This window comes from Thamnophis elegans, chromosome 1 (assembly GCF_009769535.1).
Source record: "Thamnophis elegans isolate rThaEle1 chromosome 1, rThaEle1.pri, whole genome shotgun sequence".
Lineage (NCBI taxonomy): Eukaryota > Metazoa > Chordata > Lepidosauria > Squamata > Colubridae > Thamnophis > Thamnophis elegans.
The window spans coordinates 99,598,416-99,625,145 of NC_045541.1; the positions used below are offsets into that span (position 1 = coordinate 99,598,416).

The 26,730-nt window shown below is 38.3% G+C and overlaps 1 protein-coding gene across 2 annotated transcripts in view; it reads left to right on the forward strand.

Moving 5' to 3' along the window:
• Positions 1-535: 535 nt before the first annotated feature.
• ANO1 (anoctamin 1) overlaps positions 536-26,730 on the forward strand; it is a 115,441-nt gene continuing 89,246 nt past the window's right edge. For both annotated transcript variants that reach the window (XM_032225385.1, XM_032225376.1), the window contains exon 1: positions 536-1,198. In XM_032225385.1, the coding sequence (XP_032081276.1) occupies positions 1,153-1,198 (46 nt within the window). In that variant the 5' untranslated portion in view covers positions 536-1,152. The remainder of the gene's footprint in view (positions 1,199-26,730) is intronic.

Genomic DNA, 26,730 nt, shown 5'->3' on the forward strand with positions numbered 1-26,730 from the left:
AGATGATTAGAGTGTATCTAACTGAAGCGTGCAATCAATAAGGCATTTGCCTTTATAGAGTTTCCCAACACTATCTGCAGAGAATGCGGGAAGAGATTTCTTTGGGCACACTTAAAAACAGGCCCGCAAATCGGGATTTTGGCATAGAAAGAAAAGGCTGAGTCGGGTTCCCCGGTCTCTGGGCCACTCAAAACATAAGGTCCGGGGTCTGCACTTCGAGACAGCCAAGATTAACGTAAGGTCCCAGTCTGCACTTCGAGGGAGACAAGCGTCTCGGCCGAAACTAAGCAAATTTTACCCAAAAGCGTTTTTCTCCGAGTCCTCTGAGCCTTAGTGAGACAGGCGTGCTTAAAGAGCCCCCCTGGGCTGGATTTTTTTTTCTTTTTCCGCGAGACCGTACCAGCAAAACGGGCGGCAGCTCTCCGCCTCCACCCCTCTTTTCCCGCCCTCCTTTAAGCCAAGAGTTCGCAACGTTTGCATTGGCGGCCGTCCTAGAAGGGCATGGCTTACAACCATGAGGAGGAGGAAGGCAGCAGTCCAGCCGCACCGACTGAAGCTCTAACAGCTCCAGTTCCAGCTCCGGCTCCCATCTCCGAGTAGAAGGTCGCCCAGTTTCGTCGCCGCTCTTCTTCCTAGCCGGCAGAAATCACGTGGAGGGCTGGCTCCTTTCCCAGTCTCCGCGATCGCAGTAGCGGCGTGGCTATTTTAAAGTCACCCCCCCCCCTCCTCCTCTCTAAGCCAAGGAGTTCCTCCTAGCTTGGGACCCGTCTCAGTTTCAAACCTGCGGCTCCCAGGCAATAAAGGTTTATACTCGTAGGCGCCTTGTGCGAGCGCCCGCGTCCGGGGTAAAGCAGTGGAATTTCGCCTTGCAGGATTTCGAAGCGCCCCGTTTTCCCGCTACGCCCCTCTCCCCCCCACTCCCTTCAATCCCTATGTAAGGCTGCCTCGGGGTAATGGATTCCCGAGCGTGAACTATTAAACTGCTTCTGGCAAGTTATGCTTGCTGCCTGCCATGCGGTTGTGAGCTGTCTTGAATGAAACGCGCCCGGCGGGAGAGAAGAGAGCCAAACTGAGGAGGAAGAAAATAATAATAATAATAACCCAGGACGCGTCTCTTTCTCTACTCCAAGTTTTCAATTCAGCCGCCTCGAGATGGATGGGGATGGGATTCACCTCCACAGAATGGCCCGCGCGTCATGTAAGTGTTACTCGTTTCCTTTGGGGAGGAAATGCAGAGATTGGGCTTCAGGGGCGGCAGCAGCAGCAGAAGCAGCAGGGACCGTAAAGTCTCTCTTTTAGCTTTAGTTATTCTGTCCCGGGATGCAAGTGATCGAAAACTCTCCCACCGAAAACATCTGGACCTTCCTCATAAATGGAATAGGGGGGCACTGCGTTGGAGTCGTGCCAATTTTGCTGAAAAGGAAGGAGGAACGCGGCAGCGTTCTTTAAAAAAAATGAAATTGGGGTTTTAATATCGGACAAGCATTAGATGCTCAGCTTATTCTTAGGACGATTCTCTGGGCGATTGTTTCTGTTGCGTCTATGACCCACAAAAGGAATGTTTTCAGACGTATTTCTGTCCATTCGCGTATGGATTTTATTCATATATTGATTTTGAAACGTCACCATGCAAATAACAGCTGTCATATATGAATGGCATTAACTATATTACTGCTGATTATTTAGCATGGTTGCATATGCATGTACTAATGACTACATATTCATTATTTGGAGCGCTCAATATTCAGGGCATTGTGCTCCAACTTCGTTTATAACTGTATAAAATGAACGTGGAGCTACTGATAATAGGGACTGAGCTGGGTGTGTGTGTAAAGAAAGACTGTACATAGGTACGAACTCTGTGATGGTTATTTGTTAAAGAAGTAAAAGTAGTGAGATCATCGTGAATTTCATTCAAAATACTTCTAGTGAAGCCAAGATGAGAGGCTATTGAAAAGATATTGAACTTGTAAAAGTAGAAGAAAATTGAATCTTAGAAGTGATTCCATATTCCCATAAGTAATTGACAAAGATGACATTTTCACATTTTAATATACATTTGCTCTCTCTATGCTTTTCAGAGCTTCACAACAGGTAATAATCATTGTGCAGTTCTAGTTTCTTTCCAGGGTTGTTTCAAAACTCAGTGGTTAAGTTGGAATATGCAGAAATACAACTGGCCAGCTGAACTGTATACAAATGAAATGTAAATTTAGAATGGCACCATTTATAAATTCCTTGCTTTGTAATCAAGAGGCCAAATCTGGCTGTTTGATTCTAAGAATAGAATGGGGAACCCTTTTCTTCACTTCCTTCTTTAAAATGAAGTGCCACCAGTATCCTGAAGCTGTTTATTAAAGCAGCCAAATATTACATTGGAGTTCAGCCCATATCTAAAAGTATCGCTGTATGCTCATCCAATCTCTCAGGCTAGAGGAGAAGAAAGTGTAGACAAGGGGCACTTAAGAAAATTAGCCTGATACGAATCAGCTGTGGTTTGATCACTTGCCACTTTTTGGGACAGTAGATATAACTCAGATTATCAGTGTGAAAAAGGCCCTTATCAAAATTTAGCACAAGGGGTGGAGGTTTTGTTGAAAAAGACAAGTCAGCTAGAACTTAGGGCATTAGTTATTAATATTTGGGGCAGTGGATATTATAAAACAGATTATTATTCATAGGGTATTTACAGGGAACTTGTTATATGCATCAGCTGATCTGTAGAACATCAAATGAACAAATAAACTAATATTTGACATTTGTATTTTCATTTGTTCAACCTGGACGACATAGAATTATATTATTCTGCGTTAAACATGTAGGATATACTCCAAAGGAGAAGAGATGTGTTTTTCCCTAGCTAATAGAATATGTACATTTTAAAAGATCTAGATTTAGTTCTGTAGAATAGTTATGTAGCATTGAGTATTAGCCAAGGACCATGACATGAAGACCATTACTGAAAGATCTGTAGATATCAGATTTATTTTAAACAACAGAAAACAACTTAATTGCTTTCTGTGAATATTCAGAAATATGGGCTATGTATATATTAGATCCAGAGGTAGGTTTGACCCTTGCTCTGATACTATGAATATCTTATTCTGTTCCAATCTTTATTATTGATACTTACTGACTCCTCCATCTATATGACTTATGGTTCTTTATCATAGAAAAAAAGTTCTCTAATTGCAAAAGGGGCAGGAGAAAGGTTTTTGTGATGCCTTTTCTTATATATACTATTTTGAAAAGGCTACAGAGAATATATGATTAGCTAAAAGTGGGAGGTGGAAATGCATTTCGTTGAAAGGCCCATTCTGTTTTTATTTTTTATTTTGGCCTCAAATTGAGAATTGGAATGTTTGCTGTTATTCTAACCTTGTAAATCATCCAATAGCTGCATAATCTGTAAGAATGAAGAAAGGTAATTTTTGTTCATTGAAGAATCAACACAAAATCCTGAAATGAGCACATGTTTTTCTCATTTTTATCTGCGCAAGACATAGAGTTAATTTCAGATTTTTAGTATTTCTTTTCAGAATGATCACTTATAGCCTGGTATCTGAAAACAGAGAAATAATGACCTTCCAAAATTTGTTGGACTATAGGAAATATGGCAATTAATTATGCTAGCTCATGGGCGTTAAACTTGATTTCATTGAGGGCTGCATCAGGTTTGTGTTTGACCTTGGGGGGGGGGCAGAGTGGGCATGACCAGGCTAGGCGTGGCCAGCTCGATGTAACTCATGTCAGGGGTACCTGTGGTGGCCTGAGCACTTTGCCAGAGAAAACAGGCTCCCGAGCTCCTGCAACCCTCTGCCAGAGAAAATGGAGCTTGGGAGGGCTGCATGCAGCTCCATTTTTGCTGGCAGAGGAACTGTGGGCCAGTGCTTTGCTGTTTCCAGAGTGGCCCTGCGGGCCAGATCTAAGCACCTAGCGTGTCCGATCTGGCCCCCAGGCCTTGAGTTTAACACCCTGTGCTAGCTGGTAATGGTAGGTAGCTGGGAGTCTATCAACAACTGGAAGACTACAGGTTCCCTGTTGCTTTATTTACTTATTATTAGACTTATTGGCCACTAATTTGTTTCTAGCAGTCAGTATTGGCAATGTTCTGTTCTGAAATGTAAGATAGCATATGGCGCAGATTCTGAATCTGGTACCCTTGCACTCCCATAATTCCCAGCCAGCAGTCATGGTGTCCTCTTTTGTAGGACACCAGGTTTGGGAAGGTTCATTTAGTAGGTGCTGAGCTATAGCTTTGGCCCTGCCATAGAGACATGAAAAACATTACATTTCAGTGGAATTTTTGTAAACCACTTAGATGTATTAAAGAGCCAGAAAACTGTTCTGGAATATAGTTATTCTGTCCCTCTGAGTCACAGTAATTCTCTTTCATGAGTTTGTGGTTTCACTGAAAGGATAAATGAGATGACTACTTTCCTGCTCTGTCATAATCCTTCAGAGTCATAGGCATGTTACCCTGTGAGACAAACATTAATGTTATTTCTAGCCCTAGTTTATGTTGATCCTCCTGTTTCCTAGAGAAATTTGAGAGTAGGTGTGAGATACTGTTTGGGGGCAGGCCAGAGAAGCATTAACAAATGTTATCATGTTTCTAAGGAACCTGCATTACTGTATTTGCTTTGTCAGTATTTGTGATTTCTAGTCTTGAATAATAATTCAAAGCAAGTTAAAGGCCTAATTGTGTTTCATGGGCAGAAATGGGAAATGTGTTGAATTTCATTCTTCTCAAAACTTCTCAAAATTCTTTTTTTTTTTTGCTGTTGAAAAATTCAACAGTCCTCCGGGATTGGGCGGCCTATAAATCTAATAAATTGAATTGAATTGAATTGAATTTTTTCTACTGTTGAAAAAGAGAAGGTAGCCAGCTTGCAACCATGTTTTATTGTAAACTACCATTTTGGTACCAAAAAGTACCATTACTTCAGTAGATGTTGCCACAATACACTGTAACAGCAGCTCTAACATGTTGTTTTCTCCCATAGCAGACATTAACCTACCTGAAAATTCAGCAGTACAGCATTGTACTCAGGAGAATTCAACATTTTGGACATATGGCCTGAAATCAAAACAAATTCAATACATTGAGACGTATGTAACTAGTAAATTGGATTGAAAATAGAAGTAAAGCTCACACTTTTCTTCTCGTGGATGCCCTGTAAGGACAGAATGATGGATTTTTTATAAAAAAAACCACATGTGAACTTGGGTTTAGAGTATGGGTAGATAGTTTTGAACCATAATTCATCATTTCCTTTGCCAATGCTGGCTGGAGTTCATGTGCACTGACATCTAAAGTATTAGGAGGGCACCGTGTTGCCTACCATTATTTTAAGGCTGTGTGCAAAAAGACCCAATAATTAATATTCCCATTAATTGGACAGCTGCTAGAAAAGCTCTGAATTTTTCATAACCTTTATTAAAAGATTTCTATAAGGGCTTCCTGGTAAGGATCTTTGGAAGGTAAGTTATCCTTGTGAATAGAATTGGGACAGAACCACATTGAAATAGGCAGCCAGGAGACAGATTCCTCCAGAGGAAGAAGAGACCAAGGCACTTAGACTGTGGATAGCTGCTCCTTGTGAGGCGATGACAGGAATTAAGTTTCTTGTGCGAGATCATAAGTTGAGTGGTTTTAGAGACAAGGGAATGTCAATGCACCCAGGACTGCTGTGCAGCATTTATGGACATATGATTGGCAAAAAAACAACAATACCCTCTAGATGTGCCTTACCTAACGATGCCCAGGATTTGACCATATATAGACAGAACTTCCCTGAGCAGTAGATTAGCAATTGTAGTTTGACAGGCTGTCTTAAATCACATGCTGATTGCTCCTCCTGCCTTTGTCCTATCTCAATAAAAGGGGCTCCCAAAACCCCAATCTGGGTCGCCTCATCCCGAGAAAGCTCGTGTCCGTGTCTTTTCTCAACATTGGCCTCATGGGCGAACCACGGGTACTTCACACCCTTTCACTTTCTTAAACACCACAATATTGAGAGATATTCCAAATAGGAGGTAAGAATAAAAACACTTTATGGAATTAACAAGAGAAAAAGATACTATCTTAAAATTTTTAATTTAGAAACAAAAAGTATAAGAACCCTATGATACCAAGAAATTACTATGCCCTTTAAATGGTTAAAGGGCATAGTAATTTTGGAAAACAGATTTATTTTATATATATGGAACCACCTTTGAAAACTGTAAAATTAATTAGACAAACTGAATAGACTTTCGAATGCTGAACGTTTATTAGTAAGGGGAAAAAAATAATTGGTGAATTTTACAGAACAAGAAGATAAGGGTAAATGTGAGCCTGTAACTATAGAGAGTTAATTGGGACTAAAGTGTTAAAGATAGAGAAAAGCATAATAGAACAAAAAGGAGGAACTTCCCTTTTACTTTCACCCTAGAAATTAACATACTTTTACTTTTTCATAGTGGCCACTATAAAAAAAGTAGCAAAATTAGAAGAAGAAAGAAGAGGTTCAGTTGAACAACTTGCAGATAAGTTCATTTTACTAGATTGCAAAAATGTTGAGGAATTTGGCAAGATTACTGTAATGGCTGCCAATAATTTGGATGTTTTAACAAGAAATGGTAGCATTTGCAGAAATAAAAAGGGATATAAAAGAATGAAGAATCTGTAGAACAATTGGCTGAAGATCTAAAATGAATTAATAACAATATTGAAGTTTTGGAAGGTAAGAAAAGGTTATAAATAGAGAGATAGAGACATAATTGCCAACTGGGCATTACTGCAACTGAGAGAAAATGAAATTTCTTTAAGATTTAAAGCAATTCCAGAAGAACATGGAGAGAATATCAGATAAAAGATTGTTAAACCTTTGTCTGGTTTTCTGGATTGGGAGGAAGATGACAATGAGATCAGAGATCAGTAAGATTTATAGGATTAATACAAGATTTGCAAAATTAGGAAATGTTCCAAGGGATGTCTTTGTGCAGTTTGCCAGGAAGAAGACTAGAGATCAATTTTTGTAGCAGCATTTCAATACTAAGTTGAAGTTTGATAACACAGATGGAATTGTACTTAAAGAGATTCCAATTAGAATACTCTGTAAGAGTGTGTGTGTTGTGTGTGTGTGTGTATGTGTGTACATATATTAAAGGCAAACTTAATTTGTCCCATTAGTTGGGACAAATGGGAAGGATAATTTTTAGTTGTAAACAGCAGAGATTCAGATTGAACTCCGCGCAAAAAATAAGGGATGTTTTTGAGAAAATTTAAAGAAATGGAAATGATAATGACAGATGTTACAACAGACACTGAAGATGATACCCAGATATTGTACCACAAATATTGGTATAACTGCTTTATAAATGTTTAACATGGAATTTAAATTGAGGAAATATTCTTCAAACAAAATCTTTATTTAAAACATTAAAATGAAACGTGATTTTCTTACAAGATTTGTTACTGATATGTTTTTCCTAAAATGCATATTAGGAAAAAAAGATGCGAAATATTTGGATCACAAAAAAATTGGCTGAAAAATTTATATAGAATATCCTCAATTTACGACTGTTCATTCAATAACCTTTCAAAATTATGATGGTGCTGAATCATCTTCTTCCTAGCGCAGTGGTTCCCAAACTTGGCAACTTTAAGACTTGTGGACTTCAACTCCCAGAATTCTGGGAATTGAAGTCCACAAGTCTTAAAGTTGCCAAGTTTGGGAACCACTGTCCTAGCTTATACTCGTAAGTGCAGGGTAAGCAAAATTATGATGGCCCTGAATGAAGCAACTTAAATCTCCTGCCCAAGTTATGGCCACAGCAGCATTCCTGTAGTCAAAATTTGGGCCCTTGGCAATTCTCCTGCTTTTATGACTGATTGGCAGGACTAGTTCCTATCCCCCCCTCCCCAATCCAACCCAGTGGGTCTCTGCAGACCTTGGGACTGCTTCCTATCCTGTTGACTTCCATACCCATCTCTACACACACTCCATCACCAATCAGCCACTTAGCATATTTTTCAGAGTATAAGATGCACCGGAGTATAAGACGTACCAAGGTTTTGAAGAGGCAAATTTTAAAAAAAAACTTTTTGCACTCTGCAAACCTCCCTAAAACTGCCCGTTTTTCACAAAAATGGGCCCAGTTTTTTTTTTCAAAAAAGGGCACGAATAACCCTTAGGAGGCTTGTAGAGTGCTCCTTGGGGATGGGGGGCAAAAAACGAGCAAAAAACAGCCTTTTTTTTGTCAAAAAAGGGCATTAGGAAGCTTATAAGTGCTTCTGAGGGCGGGGGGGGGGAAATTGAGCAAAAAAACAGCCCATTTTTTGCTCATTTCTCCACACACACACACCCAGCCACAGGAGCTCTCTGAAAGCCTCCTATAAGCTATGCATTGACATTTTGGTGAACATTTCAGGAGGCAAAAAAATGGTGAATTTAGTGTATAAGATGCAACCAGATTTTCAGCCTCTTTTTTGAGGGAAAAAGGTGCATCTTATACTCTGAAAAATACGGTATTATGGATCTCCTGTAAGCAGCTGTTCTGCCATGCAACCTTTTTACACAGTGGACACTACATAACTCCAACCTGGATGCAGGCACAATTTTGGAGCGCCCTCAATTCATTCAGATTGCTCCCAATATGGTACACACTTCTGTGACAGAGCCACGTGGTCTCCTAGGAAGCTGAAAGGTAGAGTGGCCTGCTCTGTTTCCCCAATACAGTCCCTGAAGGGACTACATTGGTGACAGCAGGAATAGGTGCAAGTGTGGCAATCCCTTGGCTGCCTCACTTAATGAATAGACATAATGTTATAAAAAGAGCTGGGTTGGAGTAGTGCTGTTAAGAGGTGATAAAGGCAAGATCTGCTGATCTATGAATGGTTGTTACTAGCACACAATATAGCAGCTCCAACTTCTTCCTTGAATCCAGATTCAGAAAAAGGATCTTACATCTAGCTATTTTCAGAGCCATGCCTATGGTATAGGTTTTTATGATAACTGTTAATAGTGAAATGTTCCTTTGGAATATGATGAAAAAGGTATGAATTTAAAATGATATTACATTCATTTCCTCTAACTTTTTTTGTAATGAGATATTTTCCAAGATTACAAATTATCCAGTTCTGCCCTGAATTAGAACTTCCAGGATAAGTCTATAGCTTTATTGTCTTTATTCTGAATCTATACTGGGTGTGCAGATAGCTACCGTATTTCCAGCACTTATTGAAATGATTAAGTACTTCATGTTAACCATTAATCAGTACTGACAAAAGATTAATAACTACTTTAATTTAATTAGACCCCTACTTTTGTCCTTGAAGTTGGCAGACATGTATATCATTAACTTTATATATTAATTGGAAATCAGGGTCTCTTCCAGAGACTGATACAAAGTCTGTAGTTTGCTACATGGCGGTTGATAAGGGGCCTTAAGTGAGTTAAGGATCCCATTTCTTGGGTTTACTGTTAATTGGTAAACTATCAACTGCTGCATATATTCATTTTTGTCTATATTATTGTTTTAAATGTTATTGTTTTTATAATTTTAGAACTATTAGTCACACAGAGTCATTTGGTTGAGGTGAGCCTCTATAGAAAATGAATGAATGAATGAACAAATGAATGAACTCTGCCAGTAATTTTCAAACTCTTCAAAAGGCTATTTACAAGACAGAGTGGATTTTCACCAGAGCTGCTCAGTTAAGATGTCTTGATTTGCCCAAAAGCTAAATAAATATGCAGACAAATGTATGAATTTTGGTAGAATGTTTACTAAGGACAGGAAAATAGATGCAGAAATATTAATACATACAAACAATAGTTTGTATGTGATCTGTTGCAAGGAGTTGAAAGAAGCTAAAATGTCTGTATGTAAAAGAATGGGTTTTGGTCTACTTTGTGAGTGAGAATTGGTTATGCCAAGACGAAGATGAAAGTAAATTGAATGCAGTGGGAATAGAATACCTCTCAGAAGTGTGTGTGTGATGGAACAAGAAAAGTTAAGGGAAGAATGAAAGCGGGTTTGCTCAAAAAGTAGGTGATCAATGCCAAAGAAGTACATGGAGATAGTTCGCTCATACAGATAGCTATCTGCATACACAGTATAGAAAGGAAAATTGTGAAGGAAGAATGAATGGGTTGAAATACAGAAGACATTGAAATGTGTGATTGGAAGGAATTTATGAGATTCAAAAAAAAAAGACAAAAGAGAACTTTCAACAACAAAAAAACATTTATGAAGTGATGTGGTAGGAGAATGGGTTTTCAATGATAAAAGAGTATATGAAGAGTTAGGATGAGTAGTGTTGATGTTTCCCTTTCTTTTTATCTTATCCTTTTAATTTCTTTGGTTTATTCTTTCTTATGCTTTTTCTCTGTTTGCCCCGAAAGGAAATAGTGTGATTGGTATGTATTAATTTGAGTGTGTGGGTGCAATTTATTCAAATATTATTTTAAAAACATGCATACATGGGCACACACACACATATAGTACAGTAACATTTATCTCATGCCATCAGGTGACCAGTAATTATCTGAAAATGCCTCTGTTGTCCATCATCCACCCCACAGTTGTATTCAAGCACCAATCTTATTTGTACTTATTTGACTCAAATAAAATAGAGTTGTGTGTTGTAGTGAGCTGTATGTTGATTATGTTGTTCAAAATCTTAAGGCTACACAATCATTTTTCATATGGATGTTAAACAGCAACCAGAGTAAAGATGTTTATGGAACGCCACAACATAACTAACAAGGAGCAGAGACACAAGTTCCTAATCTGTTTCTGAAATAATACCCTACATATATGAATCACTGCAACCTAAGATGTATTTCTCCTGTGCCTATACTACAGAGACATTTTTATTGGTCTCATTTTACCATTATTGCATAACTATCTAGGGCTTAAAGTACAATTCTGCGCCTCCATGCTGCTCTCAGATACCAACTCTGCTACAACATTCAGTATTGCCAGGGTCTGCAGCACTTAAAATATGTCAGAAGATGACCTGTGCCACAAATCAGTTTTAATGAGTATTTAGATCATTACTATAGTGTTTTGTATAAGATTTATTATGCCATTAAGAAGACTTAGTTGGCTGTGTTTTTTATCTATTTTATCTATTGTTTTTACCCCTTCTTTTAGATTTATATAATGTTATTTTTGTATTTTTTTATGTTTTTAAATTTCTTCTATCCTCACTTCTTTATGTTGGTATTTGACTGTAATAAAGGTTGATTTGATTTTATAGATAAGAAATAAAGTAAGAAAATTGTGGAAAATTTAGAACAACATCACTGAGGAGAAACAACCAACTATTGATTCAACAATTAGGGCACCAACTTTACAAGAATAGACTAGAATAGAATACTTCATTGATTGGACACACAAGGGATTTGTCTCATGTACATAAGCTCTAAGCTAAACAACAAAGTAGTATAATCATAAGATACCAATAAGAGAAGGTAGTAGAAAAGATGAGAAGGTTAATAGTACTACAGTCATACTGCATAGGTAATATCCTTAGACAAAAGATAATAGTGTAGGAATTAAATGTTCAGCAGAGTAATGGCACTAGGGGGAAAAACTGCCTCTGTGTCCAGTTGTTCTGGCATTCAGTGTCCTATAGCAGCATCCTGAGGGAAGGAGTTAAAACAGTTTGTGCCCATGATGTGTGGGATTTGTAGAGGAAAGAGGAGCCCTGAACAATTGGAAAACAAAGATTGTTATGGAAGTTGAGGGCCAGAAAATGGGAAAATCTAGGAATTTCATTTGTTGAAACTTAGGGAAGCTGGACCTTAGGCAAAATTGTCCTTTCAGGATGGCAGCAGAGCAGGAGACATCCATTGTGAAGAAGATGGATTTTGGGGTATCCTTTATTAAGGATGTAAGGTTGAGTTTTCACATCTTACCATGTTGCAATTCTTTTATTAGGGCTGTCTTTGAGCTGCACTCTGAGCAATTGAGTAAGATTTCTATTCTTTGGTTTAGATGGAACTGCAGGGGACTTTGTCTAGGGCACGGGTCGGCAAACTTAAACACTCAAAGAGCCATTTGGACCCGTTTCCCACAAAAAAAACACTGGGAGCCACAAAGGTTCTAACCGGAAGCCCCCTGTTCAATTCTGGAACTGACCAGAAGTTCAGTTCCCCCACCATAAAGTCTCCTCCTAGCACGGCGTACTTGTTCCTCTACCTGTCATAACCGAAAGCCCTATCCATTGTGGAGACAACTGGAAAACCCTCCCATTGCCATAGAGACTTCTCCTGGTGCACTGTGCTTCTCCCCCCTCCCTTTACCGGAAGCTCCTCTCAAAATTGTGGCGCCGACCGGTGACGGAGCCACAGCAGAGGGAGGAAAGAGCCACATGCGGCTCCAGAGCCACAGTTTGCTGACCCTTGTTCTAGGGCAGTGTTGGCAAATCTTTTCGGCACTGAGTGCTGAAACAGGAGTGCACGCATATGTGCCAGAACTCAGAAGAGCAGCCACCTGGATGATCTTATGGTTTCCAGTATGCACATGCACACCAGCCACGTGGTCTTCCGGTTTCTGGCATGTATGCACACGTGAAAACCAGCTGGCCAATGTGCATGTGCGTGCCAGAAACTGGAAGAGCAGCCACCTACTTTTCCGGGTTTTGGTGCACGTGTGTGCACTGACCACCTGATCTTCTGGTTTCCAGTGCACATGCCAGAAACTGGAAGACCAGGTAGCATGCAGGCTGGAAACTGAAAGATAATCTTCCTGGTGCTCATATGCGCACCAGATAGCTTCTCTTCTGGTTTCCCGAGTTCCCGCATGCATTAAGACCCTCTTGCTGGTGCGCCGGAAACCAGAAGAGCAAGGGGCGATGATTCACATGCCCAGAGAGATGGCTCTGTGTGTTTGCCATCACGGGTCTAGGGGCAGAAAAGATCTAATTGGGCTTGATAGGATTATGCAAAGAGAGGAGAAGGATTTGATCCTGGTCATATCCAAAAGATGAAGCAAGCAGATGCAACCTCCATTTGATATTTTCCCACTACAAAAACAAATAAAATACTCCCCTTTATTACAGTGGATGTGGTTATGTTTTGTGCAACAGTGTGGAAGATCAATTTTCCACAATACATTCTTTGTAACTATAATTCATTTAAATTTTAGATAGTATTACTTCATTAGTACTGATAGCTTTAGATACTATTACTTTACCATTATCATATTTAATATAATTTTAGGGTTTACATTATAATTTAATTTAAGCTACATCCTAGACTTCTCTTATAGATGTTAAGTTTAACAAATGTATTTTAACCCTTAAGCTTTATTTGCTTATCATCTGTAACTGGGCTATGATTGCAATAAACTGAATTGAAAGTAAGATATTCTTTCAGAAGCCAGAACCTTAAGTCACAAAGAAAAAAAATCTTATGTCCAAATCAGTATAGTTGAGAAACCAAATTCAGGTATAACACAATTAAACTCATAATGCAAGGACTCAAGCATGTTGAAATAATTATTTTATATCACTTACATTGCACTGGATCTAGTTTACGACAATGTCATACACGTCCAAATAAATCTCAAGGGAAGTAGATGTCAAACTGCAGCTTGTTAATTGAATTATGTTGAATTTGTAATAATTGTGAAATTTTATTTGGAACTTAAATCTAATTGATTTTAAGCAGGATCAATGAAACTACTGCAACTCCATAAAAATCTGTATTTAGGAACAGGTAAACAATGAGCAAACCATTAACAGAGGACTTTCAGCAAAGACCATGCAGTCCTGGGAAAGACGAAGATATGAGAAAGAACCTCCAAAGAACTCTACCCTTAATTTTATCTAATGTAAGATGGAACAGAAAGGACCCTAATGAACTTTCAAGATTCTGTTACTCTGCCCTATTAGAATCAAGGGGTTTTCCAGTGTCCTTACCATGACTGATTCTTGACCTTGGCAACAATATTGAAAGTTTCCAGAATTCCCCCTCCCCCAACTTCTCATGACTGGCTTTCAGCCACCTACTATTTTTATTTTCCAAGAATTATTATGGGGCTTAGTGAGTACAGATTATGCTACAGGCTGTGGCCATGGTGTATTAGGTAAAAGCCAGATATCTCTGATAGATGCCAATAGGAAAGTGTATAGTAATGCCACTAGATACACATTGTCTTCCATATTCTGTGTTAATTATGATTTTGATTGAATGTGTGCCATCAAGTCATTTTCTAGTGACCACAAAGATACAAGTTCTCCATAATGATCTTATATCTAAGCTGTTCTTTCAAGATTAACAAAGGTATGTGTTCCTTGCCATTGTTACTGAGTCCATCCACTTTGCTGCTGGTTGTCATCTTCTTTTTCATTCCACCTTTCCCTGCATTAGAGCCTTTTCCAGAGAGCTAGGTCTTTGCATAATATATCAGAAGTAGAATAATTTGAGCCTGATCATTTATGCCTCAAATGAGGACTCTCGGCTGATCAGTTTGATGATCCATCAGTTTGCTTCTTGGCTGTCCATGGTACCCCCAGGAGTCTCCTCCAACACCAAATTCAAAAGCATCAATACTCTTTCTTCCCTGTTTTTGTTAACTTAGAGCAGTGATGGCTAACCTTTTTGTCATTGCGTGCTGAAAGCGCACGTATGCACATGACAGTGCACACCTGTGCACCTGCACCCCTGAATATGTGCAGGTGACCCCCCCACCTCATGCCCCATTTTGGGCCTAGTAGGCTTCCTTGCAGCTGCCTGGGACCAAAAATGGGCCACGGGGGGAGGGCGGCGCACTCCCCGTGCGCCCGACCGCCCCCCTGCATGCATGTGCAACTACCCCAGCACCTTCCTGCATGCACATGTGTCTCCCACATGTGCCCTCCCCCCTGTGCATGCACAGCAGAGACCTGAAAATCAGCTGACCTGTAGGAGGCATGCACACATGCGCAGTGGAGCTGAGCTGGCACGATACCCACAGAGAGGGTTCTGCATGTTACCTGTGGCATATGTGTCACAGGTTTGCCATCATGGACTTAGACGTGGAAAGCAGATACCTTTACTTGCAAATATGGAGATGATAATGTTTTGTATTTTAAGGAGGGCTGAAGGGCTCCAGCTGAGACCTGTGTTTGTTATTTCACTAATCTTGAGAATAAGCAGAGACTCAGCTTAACTTGGAATTTCTGATGCCTGTGAATTATAATGAATGTACATTCTGCTTCCTGAAAATATATTTAGGGATGTGATTACTATTAAGAGTTTACTACTTTATTGTTTTGCTGTAAGGGATCTACTTTATATCTGGTTGATGAGGTTCTGCTCAATTTTACTCTCCCAACTGGCATTCACAGTTGAGTTCCTGTTGCTGCATTTTAAGTGTAATGCTTCTTCATTTATCTTTCTGTAAGGGTGCCAGATAACCTGACTTTACATAAAACTCCTCCTTCACCTATTTCATTACTGCCATCCACTCCAATTAGGTGCATGATTTCCAATATTTGTTTTCTTTCTTCAAAATAGAAAGCGTTTATTCTAAAAGCTGATGTGAAAGAGGCTCATAGCCATTTATATATTATTATCACCAATTTGAAAATAAGGAAACATTTAGATTCTATTAAAATTTTGAGAGTTTGCATAATGAACTTTTTAAAAATATTTTATGTTCATCTAGTCATGCAACATGTTTAGGTTTAATGGTTTGAATTTTAGGGTGTTTTGCTCAGAAAATAGACTTTAAAAATAAACTTTAATAATGTTACAATACCTGTGATACAAAATGTGTAGAATCCTAAGTCTAACTCTGCATTATAATAAGCCTTCCTTCGTATCATATGAAGTCACCCCATGAACCATGATGCTCAACTAAAACCCAGCTGATCATATTATGGCTTGCTGCATTTATAGTACTTCTATTTTTTCCTTTAGACAAATATTTCTAGACTGCTTTCATTAAGTTAATCTTTAAGTGGTATGCAAGAACAAGCAACAAAAAAAGATAGGGCATGCTATAACCATCTTAGTAAAATCATCATTATCATTTTAACCATTGTCTATCCACTGCAGGATGAAGGCCTCTTCTGCATGTTTCCAACTTATATGGTCCTGAGCTTTCTTTTGCCAATAGGGCCAGCAATATTTGCTGATGTCGTCGATCCATCTTGTTTTAGGTCTCTTTCATAGATACCTTTTATCAAGTGGGGTCCATTTTATGACTGCCTTGGTCCACCTGCCATCATTTCTTCTTAGTAATAAAAACATGCATATATAAAATACACAAAAATCACTGCCCCAGAAGGATGTCTTCAAAAAAAAAATGGAACCCAGGGAATGTTCATATAAAGTAGAAGGAACAGCATTCCAAAAAACATGGGTTTGAAAGATTATGAACTACAGTAGACTAGCTAAGAAATCTTATATTATGGCAATAGATCAAAGAGAACATCCTAGAACATCCTTTCCCAGACCATAATATTTATGCTAAGAGACCTACCGCAACACCATTTGTTTTTGTCACATTCATAAGCAGAGATTGATAATGTGGGAATAATAAATGCTTTGTTTTCCAGTGTTCATGGTTCATGATATACCATACTAAAGAAAACTTGTCTCACAAAGAGTTTGAAATTAGATGTTTTCATGGCTTCTCCCCCCCCCCCCCCCGCAGATAATCTCTCAAACTTACACTGGTAGATACAGTTGCTCTGTAGCCATGATGGTGAACCTATGGTAAGCATGCCACAAGTGGCCCACAGAGCCCTCTCTGCGTGCATGCGAGCCATCGCGCCAGCTCAGTTCTGCCATACATGTCGTGCACCTCCCGCTATCCAGCTGATTTTGGGGCCACTGCGGCACATGCGCAGGGTGTGTATGCACAGGGCAGATCACACACAGGGGATTGCACATGCATGCACAGAGCAGAGCAGGCATGGCATGTGCACATGAGGGGGGTGCATGTGCATATGTTTGGGGGCACACAAGGTGGGCACATGCATTATCAATACTCTGCACCAAAAAGGTTAGCCATCACTGCTCTTTAGCATTCTTCTACTTGTAATGCTTTCATCAGATTCCAAGCTCAAGTCTTTATGCTTCAAAAAAGGAATGGCCAGAATATATTCTAAGTCAGGGGTCCCCAACCCCTGATTCATGGACTGGCATTGAGCTAAGGCATGCCAGAAACTGGGCCACACAAACAAGTGAAGCCCCATCTGTTGATTGCAGACAGCACACCAAAATAGCAATAGAAATAGCAGTTAGACTTATATACCGCTTCATAGGGCTTTCAGCCCTCTCTAAACGGTTTACAGAGTCAGCATATTGCCCCCACAATCTGGGTCCTCATTTCACCCACCTCGGAAGGATGGAAGGCTGAATCAACCTTGAGCCAGTGAGATTTGAACTGCTGAACTGCAGCTAACAGTCAGCTGAAGTGGCTGCAGTACTGCACTCTAACCACTGCGCCACCTCGGCTCAGAAATCACGCCCCCTCTGGTTTGTGGAAAAACCTCTGTCCATGAACCAGGCCCTGGTGCCCCAAAGATTGGGGGCTGCTGTTCTAAGTTACTACTGTGGGCTTTCCTTTTACCCCAGACCCACAAAGTCATATCACTGTCAATCGGAAAAGGTTAAAAGATAAATTTAGTCTCTAGCCCTTCATGACCCCATGAGGTTTTTGAAAAAAATAAATTATTTTTAAAAAGTAACTAAGCTAATAACAGCTTTGATTCTAATTGGTTATTAGATGGATGACTATTGACCAGAGCTGAAATAATCATAATACTTCTTATACATTTTTTTGTATTTAATAGGAATAAAGGGAGTGATTTCTTCCTACTCCAGTAAAGAAGGGAGGAGGAATGCCTCTCTTCCCAGCTATGATCCTAAATAAAATCTCATCCTTTTTAGCTGTAACCTTGAGAAATAAGTTCAGATGGTGCCAATAGGACATTCCTTTTACTATGTCCAAGTATTGTCAAATTGCCATAGAGGATAACTGACTTAAACCCTGCCTCTGTCCACCCTTCAACCTTATGTTTGCGATTCCATTAAAAATAAAGCTGATATTGTTTTTAATAGCGTGTTCAGCATCATGTCTACTTTGCTCTTTTTCATCAGTGAAATGTGCTTAATATAGCCACTGGCACAGGACTTTCTCTTTGACCTAAACAAAGTGAAGGATTTTCTGTAGTCTGTAGTTCACTGTGCAGCCAAAGAAATACAACACTAATGGCAATAAATGTTTCTCTGAAGGGCTTTTCCCTAAGTTATGCCATCCTTATGCCTGAGTAGGACTATGGGCTTTAGAGTTCCCAGCCAGAAGGACCAACGATTGGGAATGTCAGAAGTTGGAGTTCACAAATGGAAGATGCCAAACTAAGGAAGTTTATTTTATTTATTTTTTTGTTAGGTCAAATAGAATAAGCATACCAGTGTTGTAGACTAGGGGTTCTCAAAGTGAGAGTTGCAACTCCCTCTAGACTAGAGAGTTGCAAGCAGCTGAGAAGGATGCTCAGATATTTATGTATTTGTTTGTTCAATTTATACGACTGCCCATCTCACATACATGACTGAGTAGATCACAGCATTAAAAACATAAAATTGGTATAAAAATAAACAACAAAAAATAGCAAAACATTAAAACCTATTTAAAGGCATGTTAAAAAAAAATCTGCAATCCAACATGCTGACAATACAGCCACTGCAGGATCCCAGGCAAGACATCTTCAAGCCTTTCCAGAAGGCCAATAAAGACAGGACCAGAGTGGATATTGTGGCAAAAAAGGGCCCTCCTCTTGGGTTCTGTCAGATGACAATCCTTACTGAATGGGATACCTAGCACACCCCTTCTCATGGACCTGATGGGTTTGTCCTATCTTGGAAATATTCATATGACTTCGACATTTCTCTCCCATGATATATGGTGATATATCTTTCTTACATCCCTGGACTGTCTGGTACAGGATGTGTGTTAGTGATGATAGTAAATTTGTTCGATGCTAAACTCATATTTGGCATATTTATTTTTACCAGTTGCATCTGTAACATCCTGATTGTGTAAGATTAGACTTGCCGTTATACTATGATGAAATGCTACAGATTTTGTTCCTTATCTCCCATTCTTTAAATTGAAACAAAAATCAAAGCATACATGTATCAGTGCTAATTAGACCAGATTATAGAGCCAGTAAATAAGAATGTAGTTTATTTCCACATTCCATGCTTAGATAAATTTTAAACTGAGGCTATCACTCATCTTTGACCAGCAGGAAAAATGGAAACTTAATGACATTCTCTTCTTAGAATAATAACCTGAAATAAAATTATATTAATAATTGTATCCAATAGATCAGGGGTGTCAAACTCATGATGACACATTGTTGTCATGTGATGTATTGTAACTTTTGCCTCTTTGCTAAACCGGGGGTGGGGGTGGCCAGCACGTAACCACAGTCCATGAGGCCATGAGTTTGACACCCCTGCAATAGATGCAAAATAGAACGCAAAGGTACACAAAAGCAGGGCAATAAAATCACCATAAAATTAGAAACAAATATAGCAATAGCAGTTAGACTTATATACTGATTCACAGTGCTTTACAGCCCTCTCTAAGCGGTTTACAGAGTCAGCATATCGCCCCCACAGTCTGGGTCCTCATTTCACCCACCTCGGAAGGATGGAAGGCTGAGTCAACCTTGAGCCGGTGAGATTTGAACCGCTGAACTGCAGATAACAGTCAGCTGAAGTGGCCTGCAGTACTGCACCCTAACCACTGCGCCACCTCTATTTGTATATGTCCAATTTTAATGTGCTCAATGGAAAGGTCATTAACACAAATAAATTAATTGTAAAGGATGTATCAAGTATGACACAGCTGTCTAAAGCAATACATGCTATACTTCACTTCTGGGGTAACTAAATAGTGACTATTTCCACAGGAGAAAAAATGAATTATAAATAAAATAATACGGTAGAATAAATGAAGGCCTGGTGAAAGTAATTGTTTTAGAAATTATATTCTTAATGATATTTATGATTTTTACTCATATACCAGTTTGTTCTTATGAGCTATTTCAAATGATGTAGAATCCAAAGGTCTAGGTAACCACACAGGCTTACAACTGCTGTTCAACTACTTGTTTTATGAGCGCCAGCAAAGAATATAATTGGCTCCAGTTGGTCATGCTCTCAGTAAGAATTTTTTTCAGCTTAAGAAAACTCATGTATCACAATACATTACTGGTGACATGAAGTACATAATAGGGAACAGGCTTCTCATTAAATTAATAAGAACAGTTTTCTCTTTTTCACTTTTCTCATGTTGCAATTGCTGCTTTAAAGGAATTAAATGCCTGAAATTTGCGGTTCTCCAATCAGTCTGTACTCCATTGGGAAAGGAAAAAAATGCTCTTACAGTCAAGGAAGTTAGTCCTTAAAGAGATCATAACTAGGTTGACAGATCTTTGGACTAAAATATAGCTCTTTCAGATGAAAACTCCATATCAATAGCAATAGCACTTATATATTGTCTCATAGTGCTTTACAGCTCTCTCTGAGCAGGTTAGCATCAGCATATTTACCCCAACAATCTGGATCCTCATTTTACTAACCTCGGAAGAATAGTAGGCTGAGTGAACCTGGAGCCAGTCAGTATCGAACTCCAGATTGTGGGCAGAGTTAGCCTGCAATACTGTATTCTAACCACTACCCCACCTCCTCTTTCGTTTCACCCAAAAGCAATATTTGGAATCATTTTATTGAAGCTCAGCTATTTAGAGAACAAATAATTGCTGGAGAACTTCTGATAACTGTAAAGTTATAGGATAAATGGAAATGGATTATCTTGTATATGGTTTCACTTTTAAAGGTAGAATTGATATAGTTTCAATTATTTTTTTGAGTAGAATAGTTTAAATAGAATCTCAGAACAAGATTAGATAGCTTTGATTATCATATTAATATTATAGAGAACTCTGGAATCTCCTGTATGCAGTCAAGGGATTAAAGACTTTTCATCCATCTCCCCTAGAAGTATATACAGCCTTCTTGTGCTCTCTCTGACCTTGTGTGTCTTATAAGATAAATAAGAATTCTTATCCTTTCCATCCATGCATTCCTTTATGGACTGTTCTGCAATACAGACCCTTCAGGTTATCTGGCACGAATGGTATGCACCATGTCTGTGCACTTTAGTCTGTTAAAAATCTCTATTTAGGAATCTGTTTCTTATGAAATAATTATGTTAAGGTTTTCTTTGCAGAACCATAACATTGGGCATGGCCTTACAGCTGGGTTATCTTATTTTCAGGGTTGACTCAGCCTTCCATCCTTCCGAGGTGGGTAAAATGAGGACCCAGATTGTTGGGGGCAATATGCTGACTCTCTGTAAACCGCTTAGAGAGGCCTGAAAGGCCTATGAAGCGGTATATAAGTCTACTGCTATATTGCTATTATTTTCTAAATAAGACAATCAGTTTCTCTTCTTTGCAGAGAAACAGATTATTCATTTGAGGATAATTTTGGGGAGTACAGATGGATTGGAAAAGCAATCCATTGAAGAAAATTTCAGTGCCAATTAACTGCTGGCTATACTGATTATTCTGTCTTCTGAATTTGGTTTGTTTTGCTACTTTCCCTTTCTGTGACAAGTTCCAGGTCAATGCTTCATTGTTTTTTTGTTTTATTTGGGAGGAAGAGAGCTTGAGTCTTGTGACTTATTTTTAGTTTATGTTATTTATTTAACTCTTTATATCCCAAACCTCTGCCCCACAAAATAGAGTGGCTAATGAGGTATAATTTTATTTATATCAAGCTTAAAATGAATGCTATGAAACCAGCATATAGTACCAAGCTTCACAGTGTGTAACAAGTAGAACAACACTGTTTAGTAAATGAAGAGGATTTTAAAGCAATGCATCTGTGTATCTACTTTGCTAGTTTTCCCTTCCACCCTGAAGCCAATATCTTAAATGTTGCTGCCCACACAAGATAATCCTTGCTACACAGTTGGAATGAGTTTGTGTTCAGCTGCTTCCAGAAAGTTTTAGCATATTTTAAGGGTGATGATTGGTGGTTCCCTCAGTAAAAATCTAGCCTCATCCAAATGCTATTCAGCATGTGAAAAACCTTCGTTTGCCATGCATAATTCTTTGATTACACTACATTACACTACAGACTGCATTTTTATTTTCTTTCTAAAAATAATTGAGTTTTCTGTAGGGTCAAACAATGGAACTTTTTTTTAAAGAGCCTTAAAACTGTTGGTTGACCAGTCAATTGTTCTACAGATTGATTTCAGAGTGGCAGCAATGGGTTTAGTTTTTTATTGTTTGACTGCCTTCTGGTGGGTGTCCGGATCTGACTAGCCAAGATGCAGCCACTGGATAAGTCCTGTTGAAGAATTGGAATATGAGGAAGTTCTGTGGATTGATGTGAGGCTGAAGATTACCCTAAGAATGTAATGTGAGAAGAAGTAGTGATCAAATAGCTCCTTCCTGAAAATAATGAGAATGGAAAGGAATTCTACCTGGCAGGTTACAAAAATACAAGAGCTAATTACAATTATATTTTCAGTTGCGCGCTTTCAGTGGCACACTGGTCAATTTCAAGGCTTTAACCAATCAACCAACACATTCAAAAAGAAAAAAAGGGCTGTGGACACTGTAATTTCTACGTCCCAAGCAGTCAAAAGGAGACTTAGAAATGGGTGAAAAGATGAGCAATCAAATTGAAGGTTGAAATCCATAAGAAACCAGCAAAATTGGAACCACAGCATAAAGGACAGTATAAAGGACATCATTTCAGACTGTACATCAGAGTGCTTTTTGTTGCCCGTCACATTTTAAGATGGAATATTAAGGGTAAATGTCACTTTACCCTTAATATTCTAGCCTTTTTACCTGTCCTTGAACGGTCTCAGCTACACTGAAATGTAGATATATGCAGATATGTGTTCAGGAAGCAGAAGCCTGGGTTGGTTTGGTCTTAACTAGATGTTGAAATATTAACAGAAAGGAAGTGAACTTAGCCTTCTGGAGAAGTGGGTAGTTTCAGAGTATGAACACCACAATTGAGAAAGCACTGCGCTGTATGACCTGCATATGCATTTTTGTGGGTTTTAGAATTCCCTAGAAGAAATCAGTGTCCTCCTAGAATCAGATAGGATTTAGGGCTTTACAGCACTTTTATGTTTTTCACTTCTTAAAATGCGCTTGAATGAAAACATACTCAAAACTACAAGTTCATGTTTGGTCTTTACTGATACTGTGTTCCTCTTCAAGATGTTCTTACTTTTTTCTGCCCTGTTTAAGTAACAAACTACTTTCTCTTTTTTCTTTCTTTGAAAGATTTTTAAATTGGAGAGGGAAATGAATTCCGCAGGTTAGGTATATGTTTAAATGTAGAGAAATATTTTCAACTAGCTCCTAGTTATTAATTCTTAACAGACCATTCTGTGTTAAGAACCAACAGTTTTCCTAATGAAAGCAGGTTAGCTATTTCAGATTGCACCCACATTTGGGAATAAAATATGATTCAGGATCCCCCCCCCTTTTTTTTTAGGTTCACAGCTTTAAAAAGAGAAATATTTTCTAGAAATTTTCAAGTTTCCATTAACTAAATAACATTAGATACATTGTAGATATGGAAGTATGGATGTAAAAGGTATGAACTAATCTTTCAAAACATGTTCTGTGAACTTTTGAGTTCAGTACTAAGTAATAGGTATGCAGAAATAAACTCTAGGCCTTAATACTTAATAAGGTGCCAACCTCCAACAGCATTTTAGTGTAGAAAAGAGATGTGGCTTATTAACAGGCAAGCAGAATGTCTATCCTGTTTTCCTGTGATTTGTGCTGATGTCAGCATGGGAGAAGATTTACGCATTACTTTACTGTACATTTGTTACCCTTATCAATAATGATATTTGGCAAGTGGTTGGGCCTGAGCTTAATGCATTTTACCATGAGAGGTGAGTCAAAGCACTTCATTTGGAAGATGATGTAAGCTCGCTCTCTCACTCACTCATTCTCTCTCTCTAAAACATATTTCAAAAACTTGCATCAAAAGATGTTAGGATAGTACAACAGCAGAAAAAATATTGTGTGCAAGTTGAGTTGTGAGAATACAAAGCAACTTGGAACTCTTATGTATTTACCAATAGAAAAAAATAAAGTACAAGTGTAAGAATCCATCATTTAGTTGTGATGTCCATTTTTCAAATTTATTTATTTATTTGAAAAATACATTTTTCAGTAATAAATTATAGAGCATTTGACACATGTGAAAGACACTGTTACTTTTTGTATTTCTCCTGCTATCTGGTGTTTATCCAGATTTCTGCAACCTTGGTTTATTACTGCAGATGTTACCTTCTTTGAACAGGATAGGCATATTGGTGAAAACAAGCAACTGCTACATTGCCAGGGGGAAAGCAATGTGTTAGATATTCAAAAGTTGAGGATAAAAAATATCAGTTCATTTTAAGGCCTCATTCCAAGTAACAACTTCTTTAATGACAGACGGTGCTTAATAGGAGATGGCAGTAGTTTTGAAGTTGTCTTTTAAAAGCAATCCCATTTAGCATTCATTATTTCTTGCAAAATAGGAGGACTGTCCTGGCAAAAAAAATCTCCTTTGTTTGAAAAGGGAACAGTTTATATAAAAGAATATGTTGCAGATAAAATTAGAAAAATGATTTTAAGCCAACCCACTCCAATTTTTGCATTATTGATGCTTGCTTATTCAGGAGAAAACTGGTGCCCAGAAGCCCACTGAAGTTCTTGATATGATCAGAAAGAGATGTTCCCCTTCCATCTGTCTCGGGAAGCAGCATTCTCACAGCACTGATATCCCCTCTTCATCTTCAATGTCAACTCTTTACTTTCAACTCAACTTTGCTACAGTTCAGGCGTTCAGGATCCTAGATGAAACTAGCAGGAGTTTTGGAAAATGGAGTTTTGTTCTCTATTTTTCAATGGCGTCCTTTGCTATTTTTGTTTTACCTTGACTAAGTTTTTAATGTTAATATGTTTGATACTTTTCTCTCTTTGCAACTAAGTCTCGAACCTTTGAAGAGGACGATCAACTGAATAATAGAGAAAAGAAAGCAGCTAAACTCACTCTCTGCTGTAAACTCTCATCTCTGAAATACAGGTAGTCCTCAACTTATGGCAACAATTGAATCCCAAATTTATGTTGCTAAGTGAGAAATTTTTAAAGTGAGTTTTTCCCCATTTTATGGCTTTTCTTGCCACATACGTTAAGTGAATTACTGCAGTTCTTAAATTAGTAACACAGTTGTTAAGTGAATCTGGTTTCCCCATTGACTTTGTTTGTCAGAAGATTGCAAAAGGTGATCATGTGACCACAGGACACTGCAACTGTCATAAATATGAGTCAGTTGTCAAGCATCTGAATGTAAATCACAGGAGCATGGGGATGTGCAACGGTCATAAGTGTGAAAACGGTCATAAGTCACTTTTTTCAATGCTATTGTAACTTTGAATGGTCACTAAGTGACCTGTTGTAAGTCGAGGACTACCTGTAGTTTTTCATTTCCTTTATAACTCTATTGTTTGTTCAATCCTTCTGTTACTTAATTCCATCAAGGATATAAAAAGAGGCCTCCTAAAGCCCATGAAATCCAGGATTCTAGGTCTCACCATGGCCAACTGAAAGCATTTGGTCTCTTTTAAAGCCAACCAGTTGCGACAATTACCACAACTATTAGTAGAAAATTTCCTGGTTTAAATCTATGCTGAGTGAAAACATTTCCTGAATCTAATCTACATTTAATTTTAAAGAATGATTAAAGATTCCAACACTGTGAATGAGGAAATTCCCTCCCTATTATCAATGCCTTCTGTTACGTCTTCCATTTCCTCCTTCGTTTCAAGCTAAAAGGTTTTAATTACGGTAGTGTTTTTAATGGAACAGTTGTTCCAAGCCCCTAATAATGTTGATTTTATCTTTATTATTATTTTACTTCTGTACAATATATATAACCTTTTAATGATATGGTGAACAGAACTTACACAATATTCCAAATACGGTCAGACCACAGATTTATATAAAGGTATCATATCAACAATTACCAGTACATTTCTAGTCCCTGTTAATTCCAAACATGCACATTGCATTTTTTTAATTTAAAAAAAGCTATACACTATATTGGCATTTTCATAAACCTGTATACCATGACTCCAGCATCCTTTCATGGTCAACCACTTCCAATTTGATTAATGTATACATTGACATATACTTACAGAAAAATCGAGGCAGGTCAATTCCCTTTCTTTAATCTCAAAGGTATAAGGTAAAACTCAGAAAATAAGGTTGTCTCATTTTTCCAGGGACAGATATTGAAATTTATATAAGTTTTTTCAACCGAGCCTTCATCTTTAACTCAGCTGTGAGTCTGTTGCTTGCATACTGTACAACCATCTTGGAAGTACATTGAATATTGCATATCCTCTTCACTCTTTTCTTCACTGACTTAGTTTCTTGGCATAACGATTTCTTTATTCTACAGTATTAAAATGCATTTATCTTCTCCCTGTATCTCAGTCCCACAAAGTAATAAATGGATTTTTTTTTTTAAAATGGGCATATTTAAAATAACAAATATTAAAAGTTGATTCACTTTGCAACCACTAGTAAAAGCAAAATTTTAACGAGGTGCATCTTGAATTGCTGGTGGCAGGAGATTCCAAACGTAAGATGTCATCATTGAAATGGCTAAGCTAAATGTTTA